The sequence below is a fragment of the Semicossyphus pulcher genome, unplaced genomic scaffold, assembly GCF_022749685.1.
Source record: "Semicossyphus pulcher isolate SPU_LCO1_2020_fin unplaced genomic scaffold, fSemPul1.0.p SCAF_9, whole genome shotgun sequence".
In the NCBI taxonomy this organism is placed as follows: domain Eukaryota; kingdom Metazoa; phylum Chordata; class Actinopteri; order Labriformes; family Labridae; genus Semicossyphus; species Semicossyphus pulcher.
In genome coordinates this window covers 184116-196617 of record NW_027211770.1, presented here as the reverse complement: position 1 = coordinate 196617, position 12502 = coordinate 184116, and the positions used below count along the sequence as shown (strand labels likewise).

The window sequence follows — 12502 nt, the reverse complement described above, 5'->3', positions numbered from 1 at the left end:
CTTCTTGTACATGCTCACGTGGACACTCGCATACATGAACGAGCATTCGGGGTTTTTGCCAAAGAGACACGAAACTAAGCATGCTCAATCTCGGAACTCATCGGCTCTGTTTACTTTTCACTGACGAGACGTGTTCATTGACCATTATCATGTTGACCGGCATCATGTTGTCCAAAATCAACATTGTTTGTCATAATACCTAAGTTAATAACATGTCAGATGGCAAAGTTATTTGTCAAGCTAGACTGACAACACTGACATATGCACTCGGATAGTATTTTGGTTGTCATAATGTTAGCGAGCATTTTAAGGGTAGCCAACTAGCTCTAACATAGCTACACTGCATGGATCTACATTGTACTTTGTGACCAAATGGCAAATTACTCAATTACCAGCCAAATCAGCCCCCGGAGTCTGCATGAGTTAGCTGATGTTTTCCACTCGACGGTGTTTTGCTACGTTGCTTAACTGGAAAATCGTCTGCAATAGCAGACAAGCCAACGGAAGCTTGTTGCCAGCTTACAGCTGGCTGACTAACCTTAGCCTAGGCAGATAATGCAACGATATTGGCTCATAGAAAACAATCAGTAGTTATACACATTTGCTTTACTCTGCTACATAATTTACTGTTTGCCAAAATCAACACCATTTGTCATGTTAGCTGGCAAAGTTATTTGTCAAGCAATATCACTGACATACACACTAAGATAGCATTTTGATATTCATAACGTTATAGCGAACATAGTGAGCATGCTATGGTTAGCCAACTAGCTGTAACATAAATACACTGCATGACTCCGGCATTGTGCTTCGTACCCAAATGGCAAATTACGCCGGCGAACCAGTAACTCATCACAAGCATTAGCAAACATTAGCCAGGCAGGGCAGGGCGGCTAGAGGGACCTGGGTGATGTGCATGACTCTGGTTTTGTGCTTCGTAACCAAATGGCAAATTACGCATGCGAACCAGCAACTCATCAGAAGCATCAGCTAACATTAGCCAGGCAGGGCAGGGCAGGGCAGGTGGAGAGAGCTGGGATGAAGCACTTGTGCTGTGAGAGAAAAAAAGCTGCACGCAGGTTTTGTTTCTATGACAACAATTAGTTGTTGGTCTGTTTTGATCCCCAAAAGCAATCGAAGGTCTCCATGTCCTGCCGATGTTGACTCTAGTTTTCCCCCTGAAGTCCGTCACTTTCCTGTTTGACCAGACAGGCTTCACTAGATAAAATTTTTTTTGGTTTTTATTTTTGTGTGTACTTTCTGTTGGTGTTGTTGTGGGTGCTGTCCTTTGTTGGCATCATCCACATCTCCATTTGACAGCTTGTGTTGTGCTTGCGTTTCACACTGTTGACTGTAGTGGTGAAGAATGAGCTCCTGGCAGAGGTACTCGCAAACGTGCATTTACGTCACATCCGCATCACAGGCTGTTAGGGGCAATGGAGGAAGTTGGGGAAGGTCTCAATTTATCAGCTCCTCTACTATCCCTTCACACATTGACAATAAAAAATTATATTTGATTGATGAATAAAGGTGAAATCTTACATATAGCCCCTTTAATTTAACAGTAGTACTCCTTTTAAACACATTCAGAACCCTGAAATTTATAATGTAACTTATATATGTGTAAGCACTTCACAATATTCTCATATCACTCCGATTGGTTTTATAAGTCGCATATGATCTTGACTCCTAAAACTGTTCATTGTTTATATCCCTTCATTTTAGCTAGCAAGATGGTAGTCTAATGAGCACATTCAATCTTAGCACCTTTAATTACTTTTCTTTTCCATTAATTTTTTGTGCTGTAGATTTCTGTTTTTTGGGGTTTTAGATCTGCTCAATTTCATTAATTTAATCGGATTTCTTTCACTATATGTTCTATTTGGTCTGGGTCTTTTGTATCTGAATTTGGAGATCATTTTGCATGTTTGATTGTTGTCCATAAAAGCCAGGGCTATATTTGCACAGTGATTTCTTTAAATGCTGGAATAATTTTGATGGGCACAATCATTGTATTAACCAATCAAATAAAACTGTTGACACGGCTGTCATGGCTGACATACTGACATCTGTCAGTATCTGACATTGTACCCACGTTTTAAGTCGTTTTTACTGTTACAGTTTTTAGCCTCGTTTTACCTATCTATAACATTTTTACCGGACCAAAGCTTTTAGCAATCGCACGCTTGGTTGTGAAGTTACTGGCCATACTTGCAACTAGGAAGTCTTCCGGCCCCGTGAAACACCTGTATTTGCTGTCAGCTGCCAAGTCACTACATCCCTTTTCTTTTATTTACTTATTTTATTATTTATACGGATTTGACCCTCTTCTGCGGATTTTACAATTTTTTTCGAGGATTGATTTATTTTTTACTAGCCTACTTTACGGACTATGACTGTGATGGCTGCTGATGGATCTGAGTGTGTTTCTTGCTGCCTTACCGTTTCAAAGTTGAAGAAAAGCATTGCTTCAATGAAGGCCGAGCTCAGAGAGAAAGACAAGCTCATCTTGGGGATGTCCACTGTTGCCACGACCTAGGCGAAACACCTCGCAGTCCTGAGCTCGTCTGGAGTTGGCTACCCTAATACGACCAGCCTTTCCCACTGCTCTGCGTCTGGGAGCGAAGCCCAAAGCAACGGCTGGTTCTCCTTGCCGCCAGGTACCTGTGGAGACACAGGCATGTGTCGGCGGAGCTGGTGTGGAAGCTCCGGTGAGCTCTGAGGTGGCAATTTCTGATGGCGAGACCAATAAAGTACTTTGGGAAACAAAGTTATCTTTTGATGAGAATAACAGAAAATTAGTAAAAGCAATACGCAACTCAAGCTGGGTCAGACCAGTACTACACAGAACGCAGCTGTCTAGCTGACTGACACAGAATCAAGGTTCACGTGTATTTTATGCAAAAGAACTCCTTCTTACAGAGACAAAGCAAGGTGTTATTATTATGACTTTTTCTGAGGCGCAAGTTTACCTGTTGCCTTGGAGCTCTCAGCCCAGGCAAGACCACCAACTATCTCTCTAAGACAGAAGGAGCAACTGTAAATCATGCACAAGACCCTGGAGAGGAGTAGACAATATATATCCTTAAAATTAACCTTAGCTGATTATACCATGATTATTGACTATATAAAGAAATTTAAACATATGATCAAACAGGTTAACATAAAAATTTCCTTCACAAGCTCGACTCCATGTCAACCAGAGCCTTGGTCCGTAGCGTGCAGGGAGAAACATTGTGCATAGCTACCTGCTCCTTTTTCTCCACCTCTGGACCACAGTCGACTAAGTCCTCCTCCGCCCGCCGCAGGCTGTGATGATGAAAAGCTCTGGAGAACTCCTCCATCCGAAGGCAGCGGGGGTCCCCTCTGTTGGAAGGGAAACCATCTCGTCGCTGCAGCAGTCCTCGGTCACGACCAGCCAGCCCCAGTCAGTGAATGTGTCCCGTACTTCGGATGCTGAGCCTGCTGTACCTGCTCCTGTCACAGACCAGCCTTCTTCCCCCCAGCAACTGTTTTCACCCTCAACCCTGATAATCGGCGATTCTAAAACAAGGAATGTGCGCTTCTTTAATGCAATCACACTGCCTTCCCAGAGCCCCCATTACAGACATTCTAAAAAAGCTCCAGGGTTTACTTCCAACACTCCCGTCCTCCATTACAAGGGTAATAATTCACATTGGAACAAATGATGCATCCCTCCACCAGTCTGAATTGACCAAATCAGACTTCTTCTTCATCTTTTTAAGTTCCTCAGGCGTTGTGGAAAGTCTGTTTTTATCTCAGGTCCTATCCCCACAGTGGGCGGTGGCATCGGCCGTTTAAGCAGACTCCTTGGCCTCCACATCTTGCTTCAGTCAGCTTGTAAGGCTGCCGTTGTGGGTTTTATCAACAATTTTAACCTGTTCTGGAACAGATGGTCCTAGGTTAAAAGAGACGGCTGCACCCAAACAAGCTAGGCTCGCCAATGTTAGCCGCTAACATACAGCACGAGATGGCTTTGATAAATGCGCACTCCGTTGCTAACAAGTCCTTCATCTTGAATGAATGAATAAAGGCTTGGACTTTATGTTTCTGACCGAAACGTGGCAGAGGCCTATGGATTTGGCCCCCCCTTATTGAACTATATCCACCGGTTTGCAATTTCATCAGCACCCCCAGATCCTCAGGCCGGGGAGGGGGTCTTGCTGTTGTTTTTAGGAACTGCTTTCCAAGTCGAATGGTGAACACTGGGGCTTATTCCTCTTTTAAACTACAGATAACCAAAGTGGGTCATTTAAATCCTTTTTATTGCTCCACCATTTTAGACAAAGTTGTTCTGAGGAAAACAAGACTTGTTCCCTCTGTAAACTCATCCCCCTGGCTGAATGACAGTAGTCGCCGTTTTCAGCGAAAATGAAGGAGGGTTGAGCGACTGTGGAAATCCACCAAACTCAATGTCCACCATCTCTACTACAAAGACCTTTAAGTTGAGTATAACAACATGGTTAAGGATGCAAGAAAATCTTACTTTTCTAACTTAAGTGCAAAAGTCCTGTTTGACACCATCAGCAACATTGTCACTCCAGCACCCCCTCATGCACCTGTCTTGTTGTTAGAGCAAGCATCACCCCTTCTTCAACTCCACTTTCTGCCTTTCCATCTCAGGCATCAATTCTTGACAGTTTTTCTCCAATCTCCATGCATGACTTAACTGACTTGGTGGGCCGTATGAAACCTTCCTCTAGTCGAGTGGATATCAGACCAACTTCATTACTCAAAGATGTGCTTACATCAATAGGCCCTTGCCTAGTCTCCATTATAAATAGCTCCCTGCAATCTGGTTGTGTCCCACCTTATTTTAAATCTGCAGTTGTACAACCATTTCTTAAAAGCGTCCTGGACTGGTTCTCCTCCTATCTTTCAGATAGGTGTTTTTCTGTGACACTTGGTCCATACATGTCTGAGAATGCTACTCTGTACTGTGGTGTGCCTCAGCGCTCTGTCTTGGGTCCCATTTTATTTTTCTTATATATGCTCCTAGGGCATGTTATCAGCAAATTTCAAGGAATCTCATATCATTTTTATGCTGATGACATTCAGTTGTATGTATTCTTTAAGCCTGGTGACACTGAAAAACTTTCCGATTTGCACAACTGTCTGTTTGCCATAAAGGACTGGATGAACCGCAACTGCCTTCAGATAAATATGAATAAGACGTCCTTATCATTGCCTCTGATAGCATTGCTTCCAAGGTTGCCAAGTGTATTGGATCCCTTTCCTCTGCTGTAAAATCCAATCTCAAAAATCTTGGAGTCATCTTTGATCAGGCAGTGCTCTTTGAACAACACATTAGGTCATTAACCCTTTCATGTTTCTTCTATTTAAGAAACATTGCCAAACTAAATCTAATCTGTTGTCTCACAAACTGAGTTAGAGGTGCTTATCCATGCTTTTGTTTTTTCCGGCTCGACTATTGCAATTCCCTTTTCAACTGCCTCAGTAAGTCCTCCCTCGACCGTCTACAAATAGTCCAGAACGCTGCCGCAAGGTTGCTGACCAGGTCTAGCAGGTCAAGTCACATTACACCAATCTTATTTTTATTACATTGGCTTCCAGTTAAATTCATAATTCACTTTAAGGTCCTTGTTTTAATTTATAAAGCCCTGCATGATCAGGCACCTTTGTACATATCAGACCTACTCCATCCCTACATCCCCTGCAGATCCCTCAGGTCTTCTGACCAGGGTCTACTTGTCGTCCCTCGTGGCCGACTGAGAACTAAAGGTGATCATGCTTTCGAAGTTGTAGCTTTGGAACACACTGCCTATGGAAATACGCTATGCAGTTTCTACAGATGTTTTTAAAAATCAGCTTAAGACACACCTTTTTAAATTGGCCTTTGATCATCTCCTGTAATTTTGCACATTGGTAGTTTTTCTCTGTCCAATTTTATTCATGATTGTTATTACTGTTATTGTAATGTATTGTTGTTGTTGTTGTTGTGTTGTTTTGTGAAGCACTTTGTAACTTTGCTCTGTGAAAGGTGCTATACCAAATAAACTTATTATTATTATTATTATTAAAATACACTCGTATTCTGAGATATGATTTGCAAGCTTTTGATTATGTCTTTGAGATATATTCTTTCATTCCAAATTGTAAATGTAAAGGTCTTGACCCAGTGAGCGGGAACAGTCTCTCAGGAAAAACTGTGACTTTTTTTACCATTAATAATACTCAAACCTTCCCGTCAACAATCAGTGTTGTACACTAAAGGCTAAGAATAATCAAACCCAATACAAAACATACCATCAGTTAAAATTAGTCAAGAAAAGCTGTTATGGGATAATTGAAACCTCAAAACATTGACTAATCAAACTAAATTAATAATAATAATATAATAATAATGCATTTTATTTGTACAGCGCTTTTCATGGTACTCAAAGTCACGTTACATAATTAAAAACAAACTAAAGAAACAAAATAAGAACAGAAAAAATAAACACCATAAGAGGAACTATGAGAAAAAAAATCAGCATCAGAGGTTAAAAGCAGTTCTAAAAAGGTGGGTCTTGATCAGAGATTTAAAGGAAGTCAGGTTGGTGCAGTCTCGGATGTGTTGGGGTAGAGAGTTCCAGAGGGAGGGGGCAGCTATGGAGAATGCTCTGTCACCCCAGGTTCGGTGCTTGGTTCTGTGTGGCGGAGAGAGGAGGTTTGCATCAGAGGAGCAGAGGCTGCGGGAGGGAGCATGACGGTGGAGCAGGTCTGTTGAGGTATAGAGGGGCCTGGTTATGGAGGTCTTTGTGGATGAGAAGGAGGAATTTGAACTGGATGCGTTGTGGAACAGGGAGCCAGTGGAGTTTCTAGAGGACGGGGGTGATGTGTTCACAGGAGCGGGAGTGGGTGAGGAAAAAATTAGTTCGAATAAGTTCGTATGAAAAGTCTTCCAAAGGGTTTAGAGAAAAAAAATGTCTTTGTATGTACTTTTTAATACTTCAATCCTAGTTGATTCAAAGGCGTCCCTATTTTTCTGTTCCATGTAGGTTTTCGAAGCACGGCTCCTTAAAGTCACATGAAGAACTGGAGCTTCCCCCTGAGCTGACAGAAGACTGGGCCACCATGGAGGTGTGTGTGGACTGCAAGAAGTTTATCTCTGACATAATCGCATCCAGCAAGCACAGCCTGTCACTGGCCACCAAGAGGGCTCGCTTAAAACGCAAGACCCAGTCCTTCTACTTGACCTCCCCTACAGGAAGGGAGGAGTATCAGCCCTCTGAACGAACAATCAAGGAGATCTGAAACTCTTAATGCCAGGATGCTTCAAGCTGAATTATAAAGTTTGAAAAAATAATTACTATATATGTACACTTCAGTCAGATAAAACCTTGCAGAATGCCTAAAATTAACCATGACACAGCAACTTAAACCACTGTCCACGATCATCATGTACAGCTCCTTCAAGTCAACAGCATGAAGATCTGCCAAGAATTTTTTTTTTTACCATATTGTAAATCATCCTCTTATCTCTGGCCACAGTATTTGAGTAAAGAGACAAGAACTGTTGTGATGACCAGTGTCAAGGTCTCTAAGTTGAATGACTTACTGATAGCACTATTGTGTGTTCAAACCCAACTCAAATTCAAAACTGTAAGCACAAGGACAAAGAAGGAGTAAAAATATATAAATGTTTTTACTCTCTCAGTTGTATCTAAGAGGTACACTTTGTATGGGATTTAATTGAGGTTTTTATTTTGGTAAATGATAGTTCAATTATTCACCTTCTGTTATTCATTTGCAGTTTTATTTGGCCATTATGATCATCACAGATCACACTTGTACTTGTTTTTCTTCAACAATTCAACATATTTTATATATTCTTTAAACATTCTTAAAACACAGATATAGTGCCAAAGAATAACTTTTTTTGGGTGCCATGTCACCCTACTTAAAATCCCTAAAAGTGTGGTAAATATCACTCTAACAGCAAGGGTGCTATAACACCTGGCACAGAGTGTCATTCGAGTATGTTGCAGCCCATTTGTCACTGATATTCTCCAACAAATGTAGATGAGATTTTCACTCTCAGTACCCATGTTGTACTTGCGCCCAACTTAGCACCGTGGGGCTTGTTTGTCTTAATTTGTGGTCAGTGTACTTTTGGCACGTTGCTATCCTGAGTTGGCAGAAAATGACTGCCCCATTGACCGACTAACTTAGTCAGAAGTCTAAGGCTCTGTAAAGCACATGATTTTAAGCACATGGTACAAAGCCATTAAATGGTGCACAATCTGGGGGGTCAATAAGGCGCAAAGGGTTGTATTGACTATACGTAGGTCTGTTTTGTCCAGAACATGAGTCAAACCATCAGCATCATCTTACCTCTAAAATTGAGGTTTTCTTTCAGGCAACCACGTTGCTATTTACACAATGTATTTCAGCCATAATTCTTATTAAGACACAAAGCGCAACAGCACAACTACCATAACTATTTAAATATCCAGAGATGTCAACTTTGTCAGGATCTAATATTAGCTTATGTTCCGTGTGCTGAACATAAAAGACATTAAGGCTGTAAATATTTATTTACAAACTAAAAGTTTGTTGTTTTAAGGTCCTTAGGGGGGAACTGTTGATGACACATGCGCTACGCAACAAGCCGCTTTGCGCAGGGTGTAAGATAGTGCCTTATGCCGCAGTATTTTACTGAATTTTCGAAGGCACATTAGTAAGCTATTAAGTTGCATGTACAAAAGCTAAAGTGAAAATTGTGCCAACATAAATACTGACTTTCCAGTGTCCATTATACATGCAGTAGAGAATATAGTTTTTTGATTCTGCAGCCAAAATAATTAAATAATGTTGCCTACCTTTCTTTGATGATATGCACACAGAAAATTAATAGGTGTTGGACTATCTGGAGATTTAAATTAAGCCAATAAAGATTGGCTGCTGTGCCTCATTTGTTAATAAGCACAGTGGCCCTCATTTATCAAACGAACGTACGGCAGAAAACCGTGCGTACGACCATTTCCACGCAAGTTTCGGCATTTATCAATTTGGACGTGAGCGGAAGCTACGATCAGATCTCACGTCAGGTCTGAGCTCGTGTACGCAAATCTGAGTCTGTGGATTTGCGGTGCAGCACAGCAAAATCTGTCTGAGTCTGAAAGTAATTATTAAACAAACCTCAGCTGTCATCTAAGCATAAGCAGCCACATATTCAGAACAGATCAAACGGATTCTTAAAACGAATATAACAAAATGATTTTTTGTTTTTACGTTTCACGTTTTTACTGATACCACTTTTTTTGTAAAATAAAAAAAATATGATAGGTTAAATAGCCTAAACATGACAACTAATTATTGCACATTAAAATTTGAAATAATAATAAATACAAGCAGAAATCTGTGTTTGCAAATGAACTCAAAATAGCCTATGGTAAAATTGTGCAATTGTTTTTGAGTGCAGGTTCAACAGTGCGCACACACGCACACGGGTCACAGTGGAGCGTTGCTTCGGGTTGCTCAAGGGCAGGTGGCTCCGTCTTGGACCAGCGGGGGGAACGCTGCTGTATACCCCAGAGAAAGTGTGCGACATTATTTTGGCCTGTTCAGTTTTGCACAACATTGCATTAGTAAATGGAGTGCCTTTTGATGTGCCGGCGCAACCAGAGGAGAACAATGCCCAGGGAACCGTGGCCAGCACAGCCTCCACTGGGGGCTATATGGAGGAGACAGGACCTCATCAATCGCTTTTAAAATGTAAAGTATACCTCAAACTTCTGCAAACGCGCTGCAGTATTTAATCAGTAATGTGATGAAGTATCCTAGGTGAAATTGGCTAAAGGCATACTAAACACAGACAATGGACAACATTTAGTCATTTAAACATTTTATTAAGGCTTTCGTTAATTTCTTTTAATGTGTTATTTATTGCCTCAAGTGTGCCGACAACTGAGGCAGCGCAGCACGGGGGGCGGTAGGCACACGCTCGCTCTCTGCAGCCTGACTCTGTGGGTCTGGCTCAGTGGGACCGCTCTGGGGAGGAGAGCTGGCCGACATACTGCTGGTGCCTGGCTCTGAAACATTTAAACATACAATAAAAATGTATACGCATGTAACATGTGTAAGCCTAATTATTTGTACGAAATTTGTAAGTTATTGAGAATTTTAATCAAATCCCAGCCAGAGTCCGTTCCTGTACGGCAACGCTGTTGACTGCCTCCGTTATCCTCTTCCACACAGCGTTTTATGAGCTCCTTTAATTCCAGTTTTCAGACTGCCAAAAAGCACATCTTTGTTTTGCTCTACCTCAGATGTGAGGATGCCGATTAACATCTCGGAAAAGTTTCTTTTCTTGCCAGTGTTTCTTTTCTCCATGTTTGACCTCAGTGGGCGAGGCCTGCGAACCAGGAATATTTAAGGGCGTAACATGTTAATGACGGTCGAATTCAGGCGCCGCATTTATCAAGACCGGATCAATCCTACGCTGGGATTGGTCAGATACGAACGTTTCATAAATCCTGTCGTAAGACCATTTCTGCGCTCAGATCTGCACCCATTTTCACGCAAGATTGATGAATGAGGGCCAGTGTCTCTCTTAATGTGGAGACACAACTATATTTTCTGCTAAAAATAACTCAAAGATTTGGCAGTGTGTGTTTTTCAGGGTGTACAGGGGCACAATTGAAGGAGAGAAGTTACATGAACTTGCCAGAGCCTGGTCCATTCAAAAAAACTGGCTAAAATATGCTGTGTAAAGCTGCAGAGGCTGAGATATGTGTCAAGCTCAAAAATGCTATGGCTGCGATGCAACTCCCTAAAATCTTTAGTTCAGCATTTTTTCAAATAAATAAATACCCCTATCTTTCTTTATCCACAACTCCATTTGGCAACATTGTGCTTGATTGTAGGCACACCTTAGGGTTATGCCCAAAGCACACCAATGAATAATCAAGAGACTTAATACAACCACTTTACTTTGCGCCCAGACTGTGAGCCGTTAAACTAGCAATAGAGGGGTTTGACCTAAATGTCCTTGTGCTGTGCCCTTTAGGGCATGCGCTTAAGAGCATGCTCTATAAATCATTTAAATAGGGCCCTAAATATTAGAGATTAAATAAGCACCACTCAATTTGCTTCATGGGGTTGCACATGATTTGATCTTTATAATGTAAAGGGATTTGAGAGAGACAGAATTTAAAGAGAATGGTCTAATTAAAGCTGCAGAGGCTGAGATTTGTGTCAAGCTAAAAAAAAAAGGCTATGGCTTACTTTGCCTGAGATGCAACTCCATAAAACCTTTAGTTGAAATACCCATGTCTTTCTTTCTCCACAACTCCAGTTAGTTACAGGTGTTTTCTGTCACAAATTGCCTCAGTCTAGAGCTCAAGCAATAAAACACTGATGATATATTTAGGCAAGCTCTCACAGTTTACAGTCCTCATAATGAGTGGACTGTGTCAAATTGTTTCCTTTCAGCATACACACTCAATTTTAACTCAAACATGGTGGCTCAATTCCGATTGGTGGTTTCATATGGATGAGCCAAAATAAGTCAAATCTTGAAGGAAAATGTGTTAATTTGGACTATCACTTATGGTAAAAGACAGATTAAAAATTTGTTGTGAGGGCCTTTAAAGCAGATTTCTTAACCAAACATTCACAGTATATGTTCATATACGAATAACTTTAACTTAAATCACCCTCATTTGCAGATTAGTATTACCTGCAGCACAATGTGGGGATTTTTTAATCTTACCTTTTTATTAGTTACAGAAAATACCTGCATATTTGTGCATTTCTAAATGTACTCTTGTTTTGATAATAGTATTGTTTTTATTAACTCCTTCACTTTTCTTTACATGCCTGGCTTTTTTTTGTAATGTGTAAAGTTTAGTCATCATAGAACTATTCATAACACTTGTTTCTGAAACTCATTTAAATGTAGATGCTGCAAAAAAACAACCTCTTTGTAGCTACATTCATGACATTGACTGATCCCATGACTGGGATAGTTTTCTGCTTTATCCAAAAACTAATTATGTGTGATAGCATAATGCTTGTACGGTGTAGTTTGTACCTTCCAGCTGTGACTTCATGCAGAGAGTGCAACAAATGATGACTACAACAATAAACGGTAATGTAATACCTGAACAACTTGTCCATAACTTCTCTGTATTCTATTTAAGAAAGGCAATTACAGTACTTCCGAATCTTTAAATGACAAAGGATGTGGTTTTTAGTGTGTTCTATTTTATTTTGTAGTTCATGCCCCATGTATGTCATGTCTTGTTTTACTTCCTGCCTTTGTGTGTTTCCTTCAAGCGGCAACCTCAGATGTTGAAAAATGAAGCCAATGGGGAAGTGCAAAAAACTGCAGTTCTTCAAGTGTCCACTTGAGGCTGGCTTTCAAAGCCAATAAATAACATAACATCAGATGGTTTAAATAGCTAATTTTACTATTGAAGATAACTGTAGGTTGGTGGATTCTTTTATAACTCAGCTGTTTAAATTATATTTA

General features: G+C 40.8%; 1 protein-coding gene across 1 annotated transcript in view; it reads left to right on the top strand.

Annotated features, from left to right (window-relative positions):
* Positions 1-7782, top strand: part of LOC138584359 (protein spire homolog 1-like) — a 142766-nt gene extending 134984 nt beyond the window's left edge. Inside the window, exon 17 of the mRNA XM_069656568.1 lies at positions 7023-7782. Within this exon, the coding sequence (XP_069512669.1) occupies positions 7023-7278 (256 nt within the window). The 3' untranslated portion in view covers positions 7279-7782. The remainder of the gene's footprint in view (positions 1-7022) is intronic.
* Positions 7783-12502: the final 4720 nt, after the last annotated feature.